At 51.5% G+C, this 24375-nt stretch overlaps 1 protein-coding gene, 1 long non-coding RNA gene and 1 other non-coding gene across 3 annotated transcripts; all 3 read left to right on the top strand.

Annotated features, from left to right (window-relative positions):
- The first annotated feature begins 1549 nt into the window (after window positions 1-1549).
- On the top strand, window positions 1550-4354 carry LOC146893912 (uncharacterized). The gene is made up of 5 exons (XR_015002785.2): window positions 1550-1701; window positions 1956-2027; window positions 2131-2230; window positions 3411-3495; window positions 4215-4354. It is a non-coding gene; the product is annotated as an uncharacterized LOC146893912 (long non-coding RNA).
- On the top strand, window positions 2372-2503 carry LOC125410508 (small nucleolar RNA SNORA9). The gene has a single exon (XR_007235069.1). It is a non-coding gene; the product is annotated as a small nucleolar RNA SNORA9 (small nucleolar RNA).
- A 4713-nt stretch (window positions 4355-9067) lies between the features above and the next one.
- Myo1g (myosin IG) lies at window positions 9068-23870 on the top strand. The gene is made up of 22 exons (XM_087909177.1): window positions 9068-9286; window positions 10795-11003; window positions 11130-11223; window positions 12050-12215; window positions 12437-12490; window positions 12885-12995; window positions 13622-13738; window positions 14188-14412; window positions 14508-14653; window positions 14979-15093; window positions 15321-15491; window positions 15684-15754; window positions 17685-17759; window positions 17936-18068; window positions 18643-18809; window positions 19214-19421; window positions 19953-20176; window positions 20643-20787; window positions 21845-21949; window positions 22166-22279; window positions 22979-23133; window positions 23208-23870. Exons 1-22 carry the CDS (start codon window positions 9192-9194, stop codon window positions 23362-23364), a joined length of 3057 nt encoding a protein of 1018 aa, XP_087765303.1. The 5' UTR covers window positions 9068-9191; the 3' UTR covers window positions 23365-23870.
- Window positions 23871-24375: the final 505 nt, after the last annotated feature.

Here is a 24375-nt window from a genome sequence, read left to right as displayed (position 1 = left end):
TGAACCTGGGTCCTCTGTAAGAGGGGCAAGTGCTCTTTTTTTGTTTTGTTTTTTGAGACAGGGTTTCTCTGTGTTGTAGCACTGGTTGTCCTGGAATTCGCTCTGTAGACCAGGCTGACCTTGAACTCACAGATGTGCCTCCCTAGAGCTTGGTTTAAAGACGTGAGTCACCAACTAATGGCAAGCACTCTTAATTACCGAGCCATCCTTACAGTCCCAAGAATTTTTACATGTATTGTGTGTGTATGTGCACGCACTTGTGTGTAATATGTGGGTGGGCATGCAGAGTTCACAGCCCACAAGCAGAGACTGAAAGGAAAAGTTATTGGTTCAGGACCCTCAAGACCAAGTTCTCAGCACAAAGATTTACTTGACCCAGAGGGACAGAGGGCAAGGAATAAGACACAAACACAGAAAATAGAGGAAAGAGGGAGAAGGAAAAGGAAAAGTGGGTAGACAAATACCAGGGACAAAGGGCTGCCTCTGGATAGAGAGGAAACAGACGTGACATAGGAGAATGGCAGTCCAAAGGAAACTCCGTATTAGGATAAGGTGTTTAATTTTAATTGGGCATGTTAATTAGAGGGCTTATCAAAAGGGGCTTCTGATCGTTGAACTTCAATACTTTGATTGCTGGACCTTCGTAGTCAACCTCAGGAGGAGGAAGTGGCCAAATAAGGAAACAAACCTTGGAGCTAGCTTTAGGAATGGAATCTAACAAAAGTAGCAAAACAGAGGGAATGGGAAAGGCCTGTCAGACCCATGCCCAAGCAGCTGGCCAGAGTCCTTTCAGAGATGGGGGAACAACTTGCTGGAGTTGGTTTTCCTTTCACCGTATGGATTCTGGCGGTCGAACTCAGTGGCAAGGGCCTTTGGCTGCTGATCCACATTCCTGGGCCAAGAATAAAGTCCTTTTTTTTTTTCGAGACAGGGTTTCTCTGTAGCATTGGAGCCTGTCCTGGAACTAGCTCTTGTAGACCAGGCTAGCCTCGAACTCACAGAGATCTACCTGCCTCTGCCTCCAGAGTGCTGGAATTAAGGGTGTGCGCCACCACTACCCAGCTCCTTTTTCTTTCATTCAACTACCAAATTCATGAAAGAGTCTGTGTTTGAAGGAAAAAAAAAAGGCAGGCATATATTTTAAAAGGAGAGAACGCGAAAATTCTGGAAGAAAGGGTTTTCTTTCCTGCCCCTCTCATTTGTATTTGCTGGTCCATGCACATTAGCTTCCCAAACGTTGGTATTCTGAGGGTCCCGAGTCCACGTGTTGCCCAGCCGGGGCATTCGCCCCTACGGCACAGCCGGGGCTTCCTGGGCTCCGTCAGGTTTCAGTCCCTAGCTGTGGCACCGGGATCGGAAAGCGGAGAAGATAAAGAAGTTGGCCAAATGGCCTGAGGACCGCCAGCAACCGCCCGCCACCACCAGGGCGGGTCCAACGCTCAAAACCGCGCTCGAGGCCACGCCCTGGGTCCGCCGACGTCACCATCCTGGAGCCCGCGCCACGGCTTCGGGGAGGGGCTGCGCGATGACGTTAGGCGCGTGCGTGGCTCGCTGCTCTGTCGATAACGCTAAATACGAGTGCGCGTGCGCGGCTGGCAGCCATGCGGGTGGTGTGTTCACCGTTGTGTGCTGTGCTCCTTGCCTTTTCTGCATCTACCGCCATCAAGGACCAGGGGCCATGCTGGGCTATCCTGAGGCCAGGTAGGGATCGCAGGGCTCAGTGGCGGGAGGCAGGAGGTCAGGCTGTGGGTAGGGACGGTTTTCCCCCGGGAAGACACGTGTCACGGGGTAAGTTAGGCCTACTTCGGGGGTACTCTTTCCAGACCTTAGCGACTCCTGCCGCAGCATGGAGGTTCTCCCCTCGAGAGAGAGTCTGACCTCGGAGAGAGTTTCGAGGGACTAGAATTTGGTGATAGGCACAGGCCGGGTCTGAACGTGCCTTGTCCCCTTCTCAGGTGGAAATCGAGGCCAGGAGGATGGACCCACAGCGTGGAAGGGCTGACCGAGCTCTTCTGGAAGATATCCTGGTAAGTCAGTTGTGAAAGCCGGGCTCTGCCTGTCTGGAAGCGAACTCTCATTTCTTTGAACCATTACCAGATTAACTTAATGTGTCGCATTTTTCTGCACCAGCCTCGAAAATACATCTTGAGAAGAATAAGGAAGAAAAGGCCATTTTGTAAATAAGATATCCACTTCCAGATAGCCTTCCGTGCTCCCTCAGCCAACACAGGTAATCCGGGGCCTCAGGAGCCAAACTCAGTATCTAATTCACCTTCAGGATTAATTCTTCCCTGCAGAGTTATCAGGACACTTGGGTCTTGGAGACTGCAGTGCGGGCTGTGTGGGTTATGCAGGATTTGATTGAGGAGCTTTGCAAGCCTCCAGCGTGCTTGGGTCTGCAGTGACCCTATGCATTCCTACAGTGCTTGCCAGAGCAGTTTGAAGTGGTTTGAGGCCTTGCCCTGCTCTCTCCAGAGCAAGGTTATAGAAATTTCAGACAATATGGCAGACTCCTGCCACGTGGGTAAATTCCACGTGAATAGAATTGACAAATGTTGCACTTCCTTGTTTGTTTAGACTGTTGTGGGAAGGTTTTGCACAGTTCTGGTGTAGAGGCAAATAAGTCGTTGAATATTTTTCTATGCTCCAGAGTTAGTACAAACTTTTAAATTCTTAAAACAATTGCAAAATACTCGGCATGGGGTCCAATAGTTTGGTCCCCCTACTGACGTGGTTCTGCTTTCCAGGGAGAGGAAGGCATGTGGGTCCTGGTCTCCTTAGAAGGCAAGGAAGTCAAGGGCTGGGTGCCTGCAGATGGTGGTGGTCTGGCCAGTACGCCAATACGTAAGGAAGGCCTCCCTGCAGAGGAGGACATTGGTACTGGGGGTTTGTTTGTGAGAAGGCAAGTGTTGTGTCTTTATGGCAGGGGTCTCACTGACCCTGGATTACCCTGAACACCGATCCCCCTGTCTCCCACGTGCTGGGATTAAAACTGTTTGCCATCATACCGGGCCCTGATTCCAAATCTTTAGTTTGTCATGCGCTCCCCCAGTGTTTCTTTGTGTAGTCTGGGCTATGCTAGAACGAGTTCTGTGGAACGGGCTGGGATTAAAGGCGCCTGCCGCCACTGCCTGGGCCAGGTCTTCCATTCTATTTCTTTTATGTGCATGTGTGAGCCACGCATGGCAACTGGCAGGAGTTGGCTTTCTCCTTCCACCATGGAAGTCCTGTGTGTCCAGGGGTTTCCTCGCAGGAACTGTCAGGTTGAGGTTTGGTATTTCTAGCCCTACAGCCTGTGCTGTTTTCCAGAGTGCCTGCCAGAGTGGATGGGAAGTGTAGCAGCTATGGGGTAAATGATATAGCCGGTCCTGTTTGCTATTGAGGCTTCTGGCTCACTGACTCTTCTTCAGCCTAGGGAACCCAAGGTGCCGCGCTAGAAGAGACCTGAGGTGACACGTGGCTGTTATCAAGCTGTTTCATGGAACTTCGGAAGAGGTAAGGATGCACGAAGACACTACCAGGTCACTTCGAGATTTTTGTTTCTGTTTTCAGGAAGTGTCTCCTGTAAGTTAGGCTGTCTCTCCATGGCCGAGGATGACTCTGAGGTCTTAGTCTCATGCTTCCCCTTCCCAGGAGTTTGGGTTATGGGCCTGTACCAGCAGGCCTAGGCTTCTCTTCTGCTTGTGGCAGCTGTCTGTCAGCGAGTCACCTGGCTTTTAAACAGCAGCCAGGTGCACGCCTTAATCCCAGCACTTAGGCAGAGGCAGGCAGATCTGAGTTTGAAGCCAGCCTGGTCTACAAAGAGAGAACAGCTGTAACAGGAACAACAACAAAATGGGCACCAGGCCTCCCCCCGCCAAAAAAAAACCCTTGTGGCCTTTCCATAAACCATGTGATTGAATCTCAGAAAGTTCAACTGTGTTAAAGTTTACAAGACTATTTCAAAACTTCTGTATCCGAACTCCCTGGGCCCTGACATTTGATTGCCTCTGTGGTTTGATTTAGAATGGTGTATATGAGGTCATCATGTCTAGCTGGAATGGGTGTGGGCTGCTGCAAAATGTGGACCACAGGCCTTTTGGCTCACTGGATGCAGTAAGGATCTGAAACTTGGGTCAGGCTTTGTTATTGCCCCTCATGGCAGTGGGCACTTAGAGCAGCCTTGGTTTTGTGATAGTGTCTAATTTTCACTGTGGTGTTTCTGATCTCTGCAGATGGAACATCTGAGTATAATAAACCATGGATCCTGGGGGCAGCTAGAGGCAAGAAGATTGGGAATTCAAGGACTACCTGGCTGGGCTACAAGAGGCCCAGGCCCAGTCTCCAGAAACAATAAATGCATTTTTATCTGTGATCCATGTTCTTTGGTCTGTTAAAGAAACTGACTCGGGCTGGAGAGATGGCTCAGCCATTAAGGGCATCGCCTGTTTCTCCAAAGGTCCTGAGTTCAATTCCCGGCAACCACATGGTGGCTCACAACCATCTGTAATGAAGTCTGGTGCCCTCTTCTGGCCTGCAGTCATACATGCAGACAGAATATTATACATATAATTGATGAATAAATAAAAAAGAAAAACTGACTCAGTTCAAGTGAACCAAGTGCCTTGCCCTTCCAAACGCTGGAGCACTTTGTGGTTTGGGGGAAGGGTCTCACTGCCCACGTGCCCCCTCAGTGCAGTGATTACATGTACCACCTCATTCCTGGATATACTTGGAGTAGCCATCTGGGACTTAACTTGGTTGGGTAAATGAGTCGTGCTGGAGTGGTGGTCACCTCAGGGCTAAGTGGGAGGGACGAGGTGCAGAGGAACTGTGCCCTGAGACCTAAGGATCTGAAACTTGTTTATGGCTCAGCAGTCAAGGGTATATATGCTTCCAGTACCGATATAGGGCAGCTCACAGCTGTAACTCCAGTTGTAGAGGGTGTGATAACCCTCCCGTGTCTTCCAGAGGACTTTGGTTCATTTCCTAGCACATATGTGATGGCTCACAACCTCTTGAAATTTGTTCCAGGAGATCCAGCACCCATTCATGTTACTGAACTCTTGGAATTCCAGTAGTTATCTAAGTGGAGAATAGGAAGCCAGGGAGAGATTCCCTGAGGGTGATCTATTCAGCTGGAAAGTCTACCCATAGATGTGTGCACACAAGGCTAGTTCACACAAAGATTGTCAGAAAGTGTAGTGGGCAAGGTCTGGCAACAAGCCATTGAAGGTATAGTGAATAAATCAGGTTTTGGGCTGGAGAGATAGCTCAGTGGTTAAGAACATTGCTCTTTCAAAGGACCTGAGTTCAATTCCCAGCACCCACCCACATGGCAGCTCACAATTGTAACTCCAAGATCTGACACCCTCACAAGACATACATGCAGGCAAAACACCAAGGCAACAATAGTAAGTCATAAATCAGGTTTTATGACTTGGCCGGACCCCCATGTACCTGTTGCGTACAACAGAAACTAGAAGACAGTGCCATACATATAGGCAGAAGGCAAAGTCCATCCCCTGCCCCATGGCGTTTCCCATCCCATCCCATACAAACTTTAAAACTAGTTCAGGGACTGGAGAGATGGCTCAGTGGTTTAGAGCACTGACTGCTCTTCCAGAGGACTGGGGTTCAATTCCCAGCACCCATATAACATACATACAGGCAAAACACACAAAAACTGTGGTTCAGTTTCATAGGGGAAGCAGGTACTCAGGTAAGACTGCTGCAAAGACCAGAAGCAAACACAATTGTAGATGGCCAATGACCCTGAGCTAGGTATCAGTAAAACTACCAGGATTTCCTCAGTCCCCAGCAGACACCACAACAGGGTGTCTACATGTTTGCTGGGTTTGGCTAGTCTGCTTTTATAAGGACTATGCCATGAGGAAACTACAAGTGGCTACGACCTGTCCAGAGTGACCAGCCATTCTGTTAAAACAACTCGAGCCTCTGGATTCGGTGACGAAAGAGCCCAGAGTTGGTTCAGTCCAGGAAGGAATTAAATGTGATGTCATCTCCTTGGCTTCAATAATTGAAATGAGAGTAACTCCTGTGTGGGACAGTGCAAACGTGGTTGTGCAAGCCACCAGGGTGGGAAGGGCTGAGTCATGCACTGAAAGCGGAAACAGCCAGAGTCTAATACTACACCCACGGGTCAATCTCTGACCTATGAACAGTCTTGGGATTTTTAAGTGGTTAGGAGAAAAACCCGAAAATACACTATATCACACTATATCATGACAGGTGAAATTTTTTATCAGTTACAGAGTTCTGTGTCTCAGATTTTACTGGAACTCAGTCATATCAGTTCTTGATTGAATCAGCACAAGTTCCAGATCTTTTTAAGGCCTGGGGTTTTGGGAAATGAAACCCAAGGGTGGGAGTCCCCAGGTTGGGAAAACCCTACCAAAGCACTACCCCAGAGGCTAGGGATGAAGTGCTTCCATGTCAGGTTCAAAAGAATGCAGCCTGATTGTCTAATAAGAGTCCTATACTGCTCCAGGGTGAAGCCAGAGCCCTGCTATTGAATCTGGGGTATTTTTGGCCCGTGACTTATTTTATCAACTTACAATTTCATTAGATATGTTGCATTTTCAAATAATTTTAAAAATCAAATGAGATAATTGAAATAAAGTTGTCCGCCAGACGGTGGTGGCACATGTCTTTAATCCCAGCACTCAGGAGGCAGAGGCAGGCGGATCTCTGTGAATTTGAGACCAACCTGGTCTACAGAAAATTCCAGGACAGCCAGGGATACACAGAGAGGCCGTCACGAAAAAAACAGAGAGAGAGAGAGAGAGAGAGAGAGAGAGAGAGAGAGAGAGAGAGAGAGAGAGAGAGAGAGGAAAAAGGAAATACAATGATCTGATCAGGGATTTGTGAATACAAGAACTCTCAAAGTTGACCTGCAAATAACTCATATTTGGGAACATGGGGGCCTGCCATCTAACCTCCCAGCGAGAGGGAAGGGAGCAGAGAGAGCTGGCCCCTGGGGCAGACCTTGCAATCAGAACTATACAGAGAAACCTGAGTGTCCAGCCAACTATTTCTAAATGCACTGTTCATCTATAATAACAACACAGAGACTTAAGATTAACTGTGAAAGGTCAGTCTTAGCTTAGGCTTGTCCCACTAGTTCTCATAACAAGTTAACCCATTTATTTTAATCTACATTCTGTCACATGGCTCATTACCTCATCTCCCCACTCTACCCCTGTTGCTTTCTCTACTCCACATTTCTTCCTCTGAGTCCTCTCTGTCCCCAGAAGTCCCACCTAACCTCTTCCTGCATAGCTTTTGGCCATTCAGCTCTTTATTAAACCAATCACAGTGACACATCTTCACACAGTGTAAAGAAATATTCTGCAGCGACTGTGGGTTGAGACCTGTGAGAGCTCCAAGAGGTGTGGTCTTATCTCAGAGGCTGGATGAAAAACAAAGCTGAGCATATATATGCAAGAGGGTCCTACTAAAGGCTAGCCCGCTAGAAGGCTGTGCCCCGCCATTGTTACTGCGGTGAGGAATTGTGTGGTGCTGGGTTGCCATCTGTGACACATCTTTCTCTGTCCTGCCAGCCAGCTTCTAAATAATGACACGGAGAGTTCTTATTAATTACAAAAGCTCAGCCTATAGCTTAGACTTATTCCTTATTAGCTCTTACAACTTAACCCATATGCTTATCAAACTATGTTCTACCATGTGCCTTTTACCTCTATCCCATTCTGTGTGTGCAATTCATTCCGCGTCTGGCTGGCTTCTCTATGGCCAATTCTGGTCAGCTAGTCACTGGATCTGCCCCCCTGATCCAAGGTATAACTTTATTGGACAGTTTTGGGAGTGTCAGAGTGCAATCAAAATAGCCCACAGCACCAACCATTGGCTCATCTGCAGGGTCTGGCAGGAAGTCTTTATGGTTTAAACTCTACTGTGGTGACCCCTGGCTAATGTCGAACTGTGGGGTGACAGACATACAGCTGGGTAACCATGACCATGTGAAGAAATTTCTCTTGGGCTGCAGAGATAGCTCAGCAGTCAGGAGCCCTGAATGCTCCACAGGACTGCAGCTTACAGCTGACTACCTCCCTAGCCTTCTGCAGACACCAGGCAGGCACACAGTGCACATGTATACATGCAGACAAAGCTCTCATACACAGAAAAGAAGGGGATTTTAACAAAATGAAAATAATCATCCCTTCTGCTGGGGCTGGTGCAGTCCTAGCTGCATTGGGGAGCTGAGGCAGAAGGCCAGCTTGGACTCCAGAGTTAAAGGGAGGAAAGCAGAAATAGAGGAGGAGACGTGGGATGGGGAGGGGCAGGGATCTCTGTTATGTGCTACCAAGGGTGAAAACCAACTCTCAAAACTCTTGTGTTAAGCAAAGGTTTCTGTTGCTTTGAGACCGGGTCTTGCTATATAAGGCCTTCAACTTGTTGTGTTGACTATTTTGGCCTTGATTTTATGGCAACCCTCTAACCTCAGTCACTTCCCCCCTACTTTTTTGTTTGTTTGTTTTTTCTTTTTCTTTTTTGAGACAGGATTTCTCTGTGCAGCCTTGGCTGTCCTGGAACTCTCCGTAGACCAGTCTGACCTCAAACTCAGAGATCTGCCTGTCTCTGCCTCCTGACTCCTGGGACTAAAAGCATGCTCCACCACACCCTGTTTCCCCAGCAGCACCTCTTGATACAAGGTGTCATAGCCCAGACTGATCTTAGACTTGCTATATAGTAAGATATGACCTTGAACTTCTGATCCTTCTCCAAGTGTTGGGACTGTAGGCATGTACTACCACGCCTTGTTCTTATAGGTACTGAGGGTTCAACCCAGGGCTCTGTGAATGTTGGGCAAGCCCTCTACCTACTGAGCTACATCTCCAGCCTGCCCTTAACCTTGGGAGTGCTTGAGCTTACAAGCCTGTACTACCATGCTAGCTTGAAGAGCTTTGAGGAGGACAAGGACCCCCATCGGAACAGAGGACCGGACCGTTAAGCACAGACTTTGTGGGCCGGGGAGCAGGAAGCAGCATTTGAAGCACCCGGGCAAAGGAGCTATAAGTGGGCAGGGCCAAGCTCCCCCAGCAAAACCCACTTCCTACTTTACCGCAGCACTGTAGGAGTTAGACAGGGCTGGGCCTCCCCCTTTCTGTCTGCCCCTTCACCTCGGTACAGAAAGCTCTGGAACCCTGACCTGGGTGCTTCCAGTGAGCAGGATGGAGGACGAGGAAGGCCCTGAGTATGGGAAGGCTGACTTTGTGCTTTTGGACCAACTGACAATGGAGGATTTCATGAAGAACCTACAGCTCAGGTAGATGGGGCAGGGGGGCTGGGCTCCTTTCCCTCCTCTCCTCCCTTCTCATCCATGCAGACCTGAGAGGAGTAAGGAAGGTACACTGGTCCCATCATCAGGGCCGGGGACAGGGTTACACATGCCTAGGCAATATAGGCAGAAATGATGGTGTCTCCGGGAGGTAACAGTCACCCAGAAAGTAACCAATTTTCAGAACTGGAGCTGCCCACTGGCTGGCACCACACCCTAATTGACAAGAATGTGGTGCCCCTTTGAGAATGATGGGCAAAGGGACCAGGAACTCTAGTGCCCTTTTCTCTGTACCTGCAGATATTTCTTCCCTGGGTCTCACGTGGGACCTGCCTCCAGCCTCCTCGGGAACTTCAGAATGAAATGGGCTCCATCCTAGGGTCCCGAAAATCGCAGCAAGTTGATGCAATGCCCTGGGTTGTTCATGAGAGGGGTCACAGGCTACCACGGATGGGTAGAGCTGATGTTGGAGCCCACTTTCCTGCTGAGGAAGGCTGGGAGGGATCCAGGAGCTAAAAACATGGCATGGCAAATGGCCTTGTTGCAGCAGAACTTCATGCCTGCCTCCTAGGGAGTCTGCGGTGTGGTGTGCTGGGAGGCTCCCTGGAGAGCACCTGAGGGCAAGGAATCTCCCTAGGCACAGAGGTGGAGGCGCAGGCTGACACACGGAGAGGGCTCTCCAGGAAATGAGTCAACGCTTTGTTAGCAGTCAGTCTGCCTCATTCTTGTGGAAAGCAAGCTCACGATCTACCGAGCCACAGAGGACAGTGGCGGCAGGTCACACAGTTTGTAGTCCCTAGGAGTACCCATGTCACAAGTGGCAGAAAGAGGAACCCCTGAGGAGGCCTGCCTGGGGTTGGGCGGGTCCCACACACCGAGGGCAGATGGAACCTCAAGGAGCAAGCAGGCCGGACAAAATCCCAGGGAGGGACGAACCCGGGCTCCTGCTGGTGACAGGGTTTGTGAACGGAAGGGTGGAGAAGTCTGAAGATGGGCTGGAGTGGGGTGGTGGCCATGACTAGGGGGTGAAAAGCAAATCACCACCCTATGATTTGGGTGGGGCAGGGCGAGTCCCCTTCCGGCTCTGGTCCCGCCTAGACTCTGAGGCAGGAAACAACCAAGGCCCCCTCCCTGGAAGAGTCCCCTTTTCTCAGTTTCATTAACCCAGCTGCCCTGCAGGGGTCACCTGGGGCCAGCCCTGACGCTTGAGAAAAACCAGGGTTCTTTCATAAGTCAGTCCCCTTTGTGGAATGGATAAGTCCCTGATTCCTGGGACCTGAGCATCCTGCAGATAGCAGTGTGAACCCCTCTGCACAGTGCTAAGGACCGCTCTGGGTGACTCAGTTTACTCAGGATGGCACCACGGTGTCTTAAGTCAATGAGGCAATGAGGCCCCTCTTTTCTCCTCTCTATGATCTTTTCTGGGAGGGGCTGCTGACTACTTGAGAACTCCCACGTGGATGTAAGTGCTGAGGCCTTGTTCTGTTGTTACCTAGGTTTGAGAAGGGCCGTATCTATACCTACATCGGTGAGGTGCTGGTATCTGTGAACCCCTACCAGGAGCTGCCACTGTATGGACCAGAGGCCATTGCCAAGTACCAGGGCCGTGAGCTCTATGAGCGACCACCCCATCTTTACGCTGTGGCCAATGCTGCCTACAAGGCAATGAAGCGTAGATCCAGGGACACCTGCATCGTCATCTCAGGTACCTGTGCCTGTGAACCGGATGCCAGAGTCATGCCTCACTAATAAATGAGGGGGGTGGAGCTCCCACCTGTAAGGATGGGTGATGCGATGTAGCTGATGCTATCATTCCCTCTCTTCTTGCCAGGGGAGAGTGGGGCGGGGAAGACAGAAGCCAGCAAGCATATCATGCAGTACATCGCTGCTGTCACCAACCCAAGCCAGAGGGCTGAGGTGGAGAGGTGAGCACTTAGGGGTCCCAGCAGGGCTGAGACTTCTTTGCTAGGGGAAGGGCCTTGGGCTAGGAAGCAAAAAATGAAAGGCAAAGGCCAGCTCAAGTCAACATTTATCAGGAAGACTCCAGGTCGCTCCCCGCACCCTAAAGCCACACCGAGGACCTTTCAGATGAAAGGACTGAGGCCAAGACAAGGTGTGCACACTGCCAACTGGGGAGGAGGTGGCATCAAGAGGTCTCAAAGCAGGAAAGGGAACATCTTGTGGGGCCTACCGAAGCCTGGAGAAATTGACAGCCTGGCGAGGAGGACCAGGCAGCCATCTGAATTCCAGTTGCCTTATCCAGGATATGGGCTGGAAGCCCAGCCCTCTACTCTGCATTCAGGCCCTGCAGAAGGACCCGGGTCTTAGCCTGTCTCTTCCAGTGGTAATGTTGTGGTGGGGGCTTGCAGGAGCAAGAATATCAGTCTCCCAGCAGGTGACCATCACTGCTACCTAACTGTAGCTAAAGGCCTGCTGCCAAAGCGATGGGACCCGGGACTCTGCTGCAAAAGAGATGGGACCCAGGGGTGGCCACAAGGAACAGTACACGGCATTGGCTGAGCACTTGTCCTGGGCTCAGAGCTGCACGGACAATGTGTGTGTCACAAACTGGACAAGTGCACTTCCAGTTCTCAGAAGGAAGCTGACAGTTATGCACAGCGCAGGGGTCACTCTGAACATGGTGGACCACTCGCTCCTCAGCCAGCTCAGCTTCCTGGCCCATCCTGAGCCGCTGTGATTATTCTCTATATGGGGGTCTTTGCACTGAGCCCCTAGTGCCTCTGTCCACAGGGTAAAGGATGTGCTACTGAAGTCCACCTGTGTGCTGGAAGCCTTTGGCAACGCCCGAACCAACCGCAACCACAACTCTAGCCGCTTCGGCAAGTACATGGACATCAACTTCGACTTCAAGGGGGATCCTGTTGGAGGACACATCCACAGCTATCTGCTGGAGAAGGTGGGCGGGTGGCCCGAGGTGACCCTTCCCTGATGCCAAGATCCCAGGTGCTGGGAACATACATGGGGAAAGCAGAGCCCTTAGTGGCCCTTCTCTGGGCCTCAGTATCCCTATGTCACAGCATCCTTACTCCTGGGCTGCTTCCCACCCGGTAATACACAGATGGGTCCTTGGTACACACTCATTCCCGGATCGGAATCCAACTACCCCTCTTGCCTCAGTCTAGGGTCCTCAAGCAGCATGTGGGTGAGAGGAACTTCCATGCCTTCTACCAGGTAAGTCTCTGTGAGTGGAGGGGAGATGAGAGCAAACTAGCAAACAAAAGGAGAGGCAGGGAAGGGCAGTAGGCTGGACCTGCCTTCCTTCCCTTCCTCACTGCCCCCCGCTTCCCCTCTCTGCCCCACACTAACCAGCCCCCAACCCTGTCTTTATTCCCCTTACCTCTATCCCAAAGATCATACTTCACCCCAGGCACCAAAGGGTGGGAGATCCTTGAGAATGGAGTTGTCTCCAACATCTGAGACCCAGAGACTCTAAGTACCCTGGGACACAGGCAGCTTTTCCTATGGGTTCTGTGTCGGAGTCATCCTGTTTCTGCTGGGGGACGTGGTTGGTAGAGGAGGGTCCTTGAAACTCAGTGCCTAACTAAAGGACCTATGTGCCTTCCAGTTGCTCAGGGGCAGTGACGACCAAGAGCTGCAAGGACTGCATCTGGAGAGGAATCCTGCTGTGTATAATTTCACACGCCAGGGAGCTGGGCTCTGCATGGGTGTGCACAATGTGAGGGCAAGGGGTACGGGTCTCAGACTTAGGGAGTAGACAGCGATTGGCTTAGGCCAGAGGGTGTGAGCCGTTCAAGTAAGTGGGAGAGAAAATGATGTGGGGTCTCCTGCTTATGTGTTGCTTTATTGGTTGATGAATAAAGCTACTTCGGCCTATAACAGGGTAGGGTAAAGTCAGGTGGGAAATCTGAACAGAGATATAGAAAGGAATAGGCAGAGTCAGAGAGGCGCCAAAGGAGAAAGATGCCCACCCACTGGAACTTTACTGGTAAACCGCGAGCCTCGTGGTAAAATATAAAATAACAGAAATAGGTTAATTTAAGATGTAAGAGTTAGTTAATAAAAAGCCTGAGCTAAAAAGTCAAGCAGTGTTTTTAATTAATATAGTTTCTGTGTAATTATTTTGTATCTGGGTGGCCAGAAAATGAACAAGCATCCCCTGCCTACAAGAAAATAGTTCAGGGAGGAGACAGGATACTGGAGGAACACATATGGATGGAGGAATAGGGATTCATGGAGGAGGAGAGGGCGTTAGCAGATACTCTGAGATGGAGGAACTGAGGTCTAAGAAGGGCAGGGGTCCTGGGCCCACGTTACCTGGATGGTAAACACCTTCTCCCCTAGGCCTTGGATAGTGATGAGAAGAGCCACCAAGCCGTGATGGAGGCTATGAGGATCATCGGCTTCAGTCCCGAGGAGGTGGAGTCCATCCATCGAATCCTAGCTGCCATTCTGCACCTGGTGAGCTTGGCCTGGGAACCTGGAGGGCGACCTCTCCCCCTGGGAACCTCCACCCGGGAAGGATTGGACTTAGTGGGGGATATTCCCGCAGAGTCATTGAGCTGCCTTCCTCCCCTGCTGAGTCCGAGTGGGTGGTGCATAGTAGGGTCTGATACAGAGTGGCAGCCCAGGCTCTGTAACAGCTCAGCCTTGACTCTCACGCCTGTGGCGCTGTGGCCTGTGAGCTCTTCCTCAGCACCTCTCAGCTTCAGTTCTTCTTGAGACACCTCAGTTGCAGGTTTTAGATCTCTGCTGTGTCCATGACCCACAGTGGTCAGTTGACAGCGCTGAATGGGTGAAAGCTGTGTTCTCCCACACCCACATCCTCTGTCTCCATCTGTGTCCGTCTGTCCTCTGACCTTCTCTCCACCCAAAGGCAGCCAGCCTGCTCATGATTCCTTCATCACCAGGGAAACATCGAGTTTGTGGAGACGGAGGAAAATGGGCCACAGAAAGGAGGCCTGGCAGTGGCGGAGGAGGCTCTGGTGGACTACGTGGCCAAGCTAACAGCCACACCCAGGGACCTTGTTCTTCGAACCTTGCTGGCTCGTACAGTGGCTTCCGGAGGCCGAGAACTCATAGAGAAAGGCCATACGGCAGCCGAGGCCAGCTATGCCCGGGATGCCTGCGCCAAGGTATTCAGCTCTTCTCAGAGCAGCCGGAGGGAGAAACCATCGGGGCCTTGATAGGGATGGTGGGCTGGTCACACAGAAAACACATCCTACTCCAGGCGGTGTACCAGCGGTTGTTTGAGTGGGTCGTGGACAGGATCAATGGCATCATGGAACCCCGGGGCCGTGACCCCCGGCGTGACGGCAAGGACACAGTCATTGGTGTGCTGGACATCTATGGCTTTGAGGTCTTCCCCGTCAACAGGTAGGCAACCCAGCCAACCGCAACTGTACATTTGACCCTGTAACCACTGTGGCCACTGTAATCCAAAAAATTTGGTTTAGATTCTCCTGCTGGCCCTTGAGTAGACTCTACCCCCAGCCAGTTATGGTAACCTGATGGCAGGCAAAATTTGGGGGCTCACTTCTCTTGATGGTGACTCCCAAGTCCACTCTGGAACATGGGGTGGTAGGGTGGAGAGCTCATACCTCACAGTGCAGAGCTGTTAGGAGACAGGCAGCTGTCCATCACTACCTAACCCTCACGGAGCGGAGCGAGAGCCCCTCTGAAGGTCCCACTCCACCCCCAGCTTTGAGCAGTTCTGCATCAACTATTGCAACGAGAAGCTCCAGCAGCTCTTCATCCAGCTTATCCTGAAGCAAGAGCAAGAGGAGTATGAGCGTGAGGGCATCGCCTGGCAGAGCGTGAGCACGGCAGCGGGGCTGGCGGGGGCGTGGGGGGCGAGGGCGGGGCGGTGGTGACGGCGGGAGCGGGGTCGGGGGGCGGGAAAGGGGAGGAGGGCTGGTGGCTGGAGGAGCCTTAGGAGCCTCGAGGGACCCGGAGGGCAACAAGCAGGCCCTGAGCAAGGGGAGGCGACTAGTCAGTGTCGAGAGTTTTTCTCGAGCCTCTCTTCTGGTGTCCTCCACTCCAGATTGAATACTTCAACAACGCCACCATCGTGGAACTAGTCGAGCGGCCCCACCGAGGCATCCTGGCCGTGCTAGATGAGGCCTGCAGCACAGCAGGCCCGATCACTGACCGCATCTTCCTGCAGACCCTGGACACACATCACCGCCACCACCCGCACTATTCTAGCCGCCAGGTGAGCTAGCTGTCCCCGTGCTGTGACAGCACTGAGGGTGGGGATGCGTACAGAGGTGTTACGATGCTCAACCAAGCCTGCTGCTACCGTCACAGTTACCTCTGTCCAGCAAAGGTGCCTGTGGGATTGTCCCCACACATAGACTACAAAGCTGCCCCCATTGCCCGTGTCTTACCATTGCCTGTACCTCAGCTTTGTCCTACAGATAAAACCATGGAGTTTGGCCGGGACTTCCGGATCAAACACTATGCAGGGGATGTCACGTGAGTAGTACCTTCAGTCCCAAGAAGCATAGGTACAGGAAAGACACAAAGTTTTGGTCCTACCCCAGCTGTACGCATTTAGACGCTCCAGGTCAATACCTGGGCATGGTGGCATACACCCTTAATCCCAGCACTTAGAAGGCAGAGGTAGGCAGCTATCTGTGAGTTCAAGGTCATTCCGCTTTAGGTAGTGACTTCCAGGACAGCCAGGGTTACACAATAGGGAGACCCTCTCAAAAAACTCAACAACAAAATACCCATTCTAGAGCCCTACCTTACCCGTTATATGAAGGAGCTTCGGGTTGGAAGGTGGTCCCTAGAAAGCAAGAATCCTGCGTTTCTTTTTTCTTTTTCTCCCTTTCCCTTTTCTTCCTTCTTTCCTTCTTTTTCTTTCTTTTTGTTCTGGAGAGTAAATCTGGGGTCTTGTGCACGTGATAGGCAAGCGCTGGTCTAGTGAATGCCTCCCCAACCCTTACGTGGTCTATGTAGGTTGTCACTACAGAGCCCAGTCTGGTCTAGAACCCGTGGCTCTCCTCCATCAGCCTTCCAATTGTTGGGATTGTGCATATGTACCCCCGTGTCCTGGCTAATACCTTGCGCTTATAATTAGCCCCAGATGGGGGCTCACTTCGGTCCCCAGACAGCTGTCCTAGCTTGCTTCCTATTGCTGTGATAAGGGCCACGACCAAAAGCAACTTGGGGAGGAAAAGGTTTATTTCAGAAACAAATTCCAATTATAGTTCCTCGTTGAGAGAAGCAGGGGCAGGAACTTAAGGCAGGAACTGAAGCAGAGGCCCTGGAGAAGCGATGCTTGCTGGCTTTCTTTCCTTGGCTCACTCAACCTGCTTTCTTACACAACCCAGGATCACCTTCCCAGGGATAGTTCGACTCACACTGGTCTGGGCTCTCTCATATGGATCAAGAAAATGTTCCAGGACTGGAGAGATGGCTCAGTGCTTAGGAACACTGGCAACTCTTAGAGAACTTTGGTTTGATACCCAGCACCTACTGTCTGTAACTACAGTCCTAGGAATCTGATGCCTTCTTCTGGTCTCCATGGGCACCAAAGACACACGTCATGAACTGAAATATATGCAGGCAAAACACCCATACATATAAAATAAAAATAAATGAATAAACCTATAAAAATTATACATAAAAACATGTCCTCCAGACTTGCCTACAGCCCAGTCTGATGGAAGCATTTCCCAGTCAAGGTTCCCACTTCTCAGATGTCTCTAGCTTGTGTCAAGTGGGCAAAAAACTAACTAGCACCACACCTCTGAGCATCGAAGTCTAGGTTTTCTTTCTGGGCTTGTCACCATGACCGATAATTTACCTCTCATTCCTCTCTAACGTGGATTTGAGATGACTCAGAGAAGGACAGTATTTGATGGAAGTTTCCCCAGGAGAGGAAATAGGTGATGATACCTGTTACCGCGAGCCACACTTGTGTCTTCATCAGTGCTATAAGCAGGGCCGATATTTATCAATTAACTTTCCAGTGGTCCAAGAACCAAGAATTATTCTGAGGTTCTATGTCACAAGGCTGGAGCTGTTAGTCATGACTGTAATTGCTGGGATTCATAGAAACCCAGTAGGCCTGGCTCAAGTGTTTAGTGTTCCTCGAGAAGCAGAGCTATGAGACAGCCACCCAGTGCACTTGAGGAAGAGCTAGGATTTGGTGCTGGGATGTTTGGCTTTAGTCCTGGGACCTCCGCTGCTGAGTCTTTCCCGGGAGGGGAGTTTATCCTAAGGAGAACAGGTGTAGGGGACAAAAAAGAATGCAGACCCAAGGGAGACTAGGAAGCAGAGGGTAGCAGCTGGAAGATACCAGTCCAGGAAATTAGAGATAGGTGCCAGAAGGTGGCACTCTGGGTAGCCTGTCTGCTGGGCCCTTGATCTACTCACACACTCTTGTCTTGGTCAGGTACTCTGTGGAGGGCTTCATTGACAAGAATAGAGATTCCCTTTTCCAGGACTTCAAGCGGCTGCTGTACAATAGGTAAGTGTGGCTTTTGCCAGGCCAGGCCTGAGGGCCAGGGACCCTGAGGTCTAATCCCTACTTAATTCATAGATGGACTGAGGTTTAAAAACAAAGCTATGTAGTTTGGAGCCATGCTGGGTCACACAGGCTATGCCCTGCCAGGGCATCTGGGAAAACGCGGCTTGTGTCTATAGCGCAGATCCCACCTTGCGGGCCATGTGGCCAGATGGGCAACAGGACATTACAGAAGTAACCAAGCGCCCCCTGACAGCCGGCACACTTTTTAAGAATTCCATGGTTGCCCTAGTGGAGAACTTGGCTTCCAAGGTATTGCCTTTCAAATCCTTCTCTGTGCCCTGGGTACATGTCATGGAGGGGCGGGCATTCTTATTCTGTCTGCTTGAGCCCTGCTTGCCCCACTAGGGATCGGATCTACAGCAGAGGTTGGATATGGGACTCAGAGGTCAGACTTGTACACCCACTGAACACAGGGCAGGCTTTGAAAGCAGTAAACCCCTAGTCTAGTGCCTCCTGGGTAAGAGGGCCTGGAAGTCACAGAGACAGGAAATCGGCACTAGCTCTCTTGGGGAGCTTCAGACCGAAAGTCAGAGAAGCAACTGGGAGGAGGGTGTGAAAGGGTGTGTTAACAGAACTTCCAGAAATGGTAGCCTCTTGGGGACGAAGGGAGAAGGCAAGGGTAGAAGAGTTTCTTCCTCTTTCCTGGACTGGAACCTAGCTCTGGGCTCTGGTTGGTGAGGTTCTAGGTACCTTGTTCTGCTGTGATTTCCCTTGTCCCAGCTCTGCTAATCCAGCTCTTTGAGGCCAGAGAAGCCCTATCTTCTTGGGGCAGAACACACAGGAATCACGAGCTTAGGCCCCTAAGTGCCCTCTGTCCCTACAGGAGCCCTTCTATGTCCGCTGCATCAAGCCCAATGAAGACAAGGTGGCTGGGCGGTTCGATGAAGCCCACTGTCGCCACCAGGTCGCATACCTGGGGCTCCTGGAGAATGTGAGGGTCCGTAGAGCTGGCTTTGCTTCCCGCCAGCCCTACCCTCGATTCCTGCTCAGGTACGGGCTCCCACACCTACCACAACATGGGCGATGACTCCATGTGGAATCTGGCGGGTAGAAGCAAAGGGACCCTAAATAATGTCTTAAATGACAATGCAAGTTGGAGCCAGTGTACCTCTGGCCCCAAAGCACCGAAATGTCCGTGAGAAAGTGTGGGGAAGATGTGTGTATGTGAACATGTGAATATGTGCAAGGCCATATGTGGGGACACATGTAATAGGTATGGGAAGAAATTGGTGGTGGGGGCAATGCCCAAGGTCATAACTGTCCCAGAAGCATACTGTCAAGATTTCAGTCCCGTGGATTCCTGGTACCCCTACATCCTTCCCAGGGCTGGTCATGGAGGGGGATCGATGCGTACTGTCTGACATCAAATACCCACCTTCCTGTTGTGGTGACAGGTACAAGATGACCTGTGAGTACACGTGGCCCAACCACCTGCTGGGCTCCGACAGGGAGGCCGTGAGCGCCCTGCTGGAGCAGCATGGGCTGCAAGGGGATGTGGCCTTTGGCCACAGCAAGCTCTTCATTCGATCCCCAAGGACGCTGGTCACTCTGGAGCAGAGCCGAGCTCGCCTCATCCCCATCATTGTGTTATTGCTGCAGAAGGTGCGAGGAGGGGTGCTGGTTGGACACCCTCTTTGGGGGGGATGGGTGTCCACAGAGAGCTGCAGACTATGCCATGCCCATTCCACTCTTGATGGTGTTCCTAATATTTTGAAGTCATGTGTGGTCCCTGGCTGCCCTTCTTGTCGAGGTTCAGTCTGAGTTCTGATGGTCACATTCTGGGGATGTCCCTCTGTCTCTGGGAGCCATGGAGACGTCCATCTCCTGTCTCCTCTCTCCCACACAAGCTTTCTGCCTAGGGAGCCAACAGGGGCCGGCTTACAAGGTCTGGTACAGATGAGCTGCTCTTTCTCCTGAAAGCCCATAGAGCCTTAAGCAGGGCTTGTCTGCCTTTGAGGGCCACATGCCTACCCAACAACAAGCCTCCAAATGGAACTGGCTTCTAAGAGGCACGGTCAGCCTTCTTGGAGACAAGCTATGGGTGGCCAGGAAAGACTAAAGGCCATCTTAGAGTAGGACATTAGTGCCTTGCTTGGGAATGACCCCATGTCCTCTCCCATGGGTTCCATCTAGGCATGGCGTGGAACCCTGGCTAGGTGGCGCTGCCGGCGGTTAAGGGCCATCTACACTATCATGCGCTGGTTCCGGAGGCACAAGGTGCGTGCTCACCTGGTTGAACTGCAGCGACGGTTTCAAGCCGCACGGCAGCCCCCACTCTACGGCCGTGACCTTGTGTGGCCACCACCTCCGGCTGTGTTGCAGCCCTTCCAGGACACTTGCCATGTTCTCTTCAGCAGGTACCATCCTCAGCCCTCCATATGATTTCCCATTTAGTCAATGTCCTCTGAATCCTTGAGCCTGACTGGGAGACCCAGCCCCATCCCCTGAATAAGCAAGAGGATAGGGTTGAGTAGTATTAACTGGCCATCAATGTACCATGACTCTCCTGGTCCAGTGCCATGGTCTTCACAGGGGAAGCTAGTTAGGGAGGCTGGGAAATGGGGACTCCATGTTGGTATGAACCTGGAAGTCTGAGTAGTTCTCCAGAAGGAGGACACAAAGCAAGTGTCAGGCTGAACATCTGTGAGTTTGGAAGTTGTCTTCTAAGGACACACATTGGGTACAAAAGGTCAAGGCCAGAGAGGTAGGCGGGGATTGGGATCCAAAGGGCAGTCAGCATCAGATGAAGAAATGGCTCTTTGGGGGAGGAGCTGGAGGAGCTATGAACACAGATAGGTGTCTTCTGATCCTTGTCTCTTCAAGGTGGCGGGCACGACAGTTAGTGAAGAACATTCCTCCTTCAGACATGACCCAGATCAAGGCCAAGGTGGCCGCTATGGGGGCCTTGCAAGGATTGCGTCAGGATTGGGGCTGCCAGCGGGCCTGGGCCCGAGACTACCTGTCCTCTGTGAGTATCGGTCCGGTCCAGAGCAATGCGTGCTCAGAACTGAACTAACACAAGCATGGGTCTTACCAGCTAGTCTGTCCATCCCGGTATTGTCTGGCCTGTTGAACCCTCTTCTTAGCCCTGCTCCAAAGGTTCATGCTTGAGGTTTTGGGATTTTACAGCCATACCCAATCCTGGATTCTGTTGAGCAACCCCTGCCCCCCATGCCCCCACCCCGAGAGTCCTGTGTTCTCAGGTACGGCTGCCTTTCATATTTACAGTTACCCATTCCGACACAAGCACACACAGGCGCATGCATACACATTCTCTCACATGACACATTTACCAATATTCCTGTTGCCATGGCTCCCTTCACCTTCTCTTGGCTATTGTCAGTTTGCCTTCTCTCTAGCTTGCCTTCTGTTGCTGTGATAAATACTGTGATAAAAACAACCTGGGTAGAAAAGGGTTCATTTCAGTGCACAGAGCACAGTGAACCATCCAGTGAAATCCAGGCAGGAACTCAGGGCAGGAACTGATGCAGAAACCACCGGGGAGTGCTGCCGACTGGCCCCCTCTCCTTGTCTCGCTCAGCCACCATTTAGGTAGCCCAGGCCCACCTGCCTAGGGATGATACCACCCACAGTGGCCAGGGCCCTCTTGCATCAGTAAACAATCAAGAAAATATAACGTAGGCACTTCTCAGGTGTGTCAAGTTGGCAACTAATATTAGCTATGACACCAGCCCTGGGCCTGGTCTCCAGAGTACTTCTGTGTGGTTGGGTGAGACGTGCAACCCCTTCATGCCTTCTGGAGTCTTTCTCTAGAACGTCCACATAAAATCCAGGCCAGCCAGGCTAGTGTGCAGGAAGAGGTGACCATTCAACTGTCCAAACAGTGAAATTCTGTGCCCTCCGCTCTCAAAGAACCCATGTGCTCAGTCACAGAAGTACAGGGCCCTGACTAAGATTCACCAAGGCGGAGAAGGATAGTTGTGGTATTTTGCTGAGAGTTTCTGTCAATCAAGCACAATTCCAGACCCCATCCCAAGCACCCGCTTTCCATCATTTGTCCTCAGGACACTGACAACCCCACAGCTTCTCATCTGTTTGCCGAGCAGCTAAAAGCTCTTCGGGAGAAGGATGGTTTTGGGACCGTGCTTTTTTCCAGTCACGTGCGCAAGGTTGGTACTTGGATGGAGGTCACGGGGCACAAAGATGAGAGGCACTCAGGGGAGACCTAAGACAGCCCCAGCCAGTTCTGGTGGCTTCCGATACCCTAGAAAGCGTCATCCTCGGTCAGTCAGTGAGGAAAGGACAAAGAGAGGGAGGACGTTGGGGTTGCTGGGCCTGGAGAAGGATGGTCAGTACCAGCCTGGGCCCAGTCAATTCCTCTGCAGGTGAATCGCTTCCGCAAGAGCCGGGACCGGGCCCTCCTGCTCACCGATCGGCATCTCTACAAGCTGGAGCCTGGCCGACAGTACCGGGTGATGCGGGCTGTGCCCCTGAATGCGGTGAGCATGGTAGACATTCTCCACCACGTGTAGTGTCAGTGAGGACCCTGGACTGGGAGCCTTACCTCATCTTCTCCATTGTTTATCTGTCCAGGTCACCCTCACTCAACAGATGGTAGCACTCCTCTGAAAACCCTATAGTAACTTTCTTTCTCAAGTACCTGGATGCCCCTACTTCATGTTTTCACGCTCTAGCCAAGTCAAATAGCCCCTCTCTCTTTGGCGTCTTAGAGAATCTCCTGTCTGCGTAGATCTGAGCCCTCACCATAACTTTCAGTCACCTCCTCTGGGACACTGTCTCTTCCTCTGCCTGGCCCTATGGCTACTTGGTTCTTTGCATGCCAGCTTCATTCCCAAGAATTTTCTTTCTGATAAGACAAGGAGCAGCCTGAGACAGGGATCGGGCTCTGTTACCTCTGAGTCTCTCACCTCTGGTGACTCCATTGCTATGAGAGCCAAAGGACCAGTGGTATCACTCTATCTATGGGATATAGTAGCCATATCCTATTGCATGATGTCATGCCTGTCTTCCCCTCTGTCAGCAGGGATCAGAGAGGGAAGGCAGGGATGGCAGAGGGTAGCTGGACACTAGAGTAGACACTCTGCCAAAGATTGGACTCCCCAAGTGGGGCTCGGGAAAGTCTTGTTGGAAGGAAGTGGTTTGCTTGATGTGACTCTGACCCCAAGCTGTCTGCTCAGGTGACGGGGCTGAGTGTGACCAGTGGACGAGACCAGCTGGTGGTGCTACACGCCCAAGGCTATGATGACCTTGTAGTGTGTCTACACCGTTCCCAGCCACCACTTGACAATCGCATTGGGGAGCTGGTGGGCATGCTGGCTGCACACTGCCAAGGGTGAGTCTGGGGTCCTTTAGGGAAGTGGGCATACAGAGCTCTGCCACCCTAACCTTCTGCTCTTCCTGCTGCAGGGAGGGGCGAACCCTGGAGGTCCGTGTTTCCGACTGTATCCCACTGAGTCAACGTGGTGCCCGGCGCCTCATCTCTGTGGAGCCAAGGCCAGAACAGCCTGAGCCAGATTTCAAATGTAGCCGCGGTGCCTTTACCCTCCTCTGGCCAAGCCACTGAGCAAGCCCAAGCCAGTCTAGCTTGGTTTCCACACAGTTCTAAAAACACCTGGTCTTGCCTTGGCCACACCAAAGGCCACGACTTCTCTGCCCCTGCCTGGAACATCACACAATAAAGATTCTATATTTGTGTCTAATGTGACTGTTCCTGCTGCCTTGCCAGTGTTTACCCAGCATTCCCTGCTCATCCACTGCGGGTCTGCATAAACTGAAGCAGGAGGCCTGAAGACCCAGTCTGAAGTGTGTGAGAAGACCCCAGATGTCAGAGCCTCAACCCACAGTCAGGCTACTTTCAGAGCCCATGGTTGGAGGGAAGTGTTCTCCATAAACATGCTTCCCTGGACACCCAAGGCAGCTCTCATGGTCTGCCTGCCTCTGCCTCCTAAGTGCTGGAATTAAAGGTGTGCACCAGCACTCCCAGCAAAAGATTTTATTTTTAAAATTATGTGTATGTGTCTATTGGTGTGTCCCTATGAATAAAGGTCATCTTATTTTTTCCCAAATAAATATGTTTCTTTCCTCTCTTTTAAAAATGTTTGTGTGTGTTTATGTGTATGCCTTGTGTCTCTGGAGGCCAGAAGAGGGTGTCAGATCCCCTAGAGCTGGAATGTTAGGTTCTTGTGAGCTGCCTGAAGTGGGTGCTGGGACCCGAGCTCACCTCTCTGCTGAGCCATCTCTCCAGCCCCGAGACTTTCCTTTGCAATGGTCTCACGTTGTGCAGGCTAGCCTTGAACTCCCTAGGTAACTGAGAACGACCGTTATACCCCCAGAGCGCTAGGACTATAGGTGAGCAGCACGCACCTAGTTTGTACAGTGTGAGGCACAGGTGGAGACCAGCATTTATTACCATGCAAGCCCAGGTCTTCCTGCAGGTCAGGTGAGCATTCTACCATGTGTGCTACATCCCTATTCCCAAAGGGGACCTTTCAATCATCAGGTCTCACACAGTCCGAGACATTAAGTGTCTCCTGGTCTTTGGGAATTACCTCACCAGAGAGTGGGCAAGATCTGT

This window comes from Myodes glareolus, chromosome 8 (genome assembly GCF_982192425.1).
Source record: "Myodes glareolus chromosome 8, mMyoGla1.1, whole genome shotgun sequence".
NCBI classification, from domain to species: Eukaryota; Metazoa; Chordata; class Mammalia; order Rodentia; family Cricetidae; genus Myodes; species Myodes glareolus.
The sequence above is the reverse complement of the archived record's forward strand: the minus strand, read 5'-3'. Positions and strand labels throughout refer to the sequence as shown.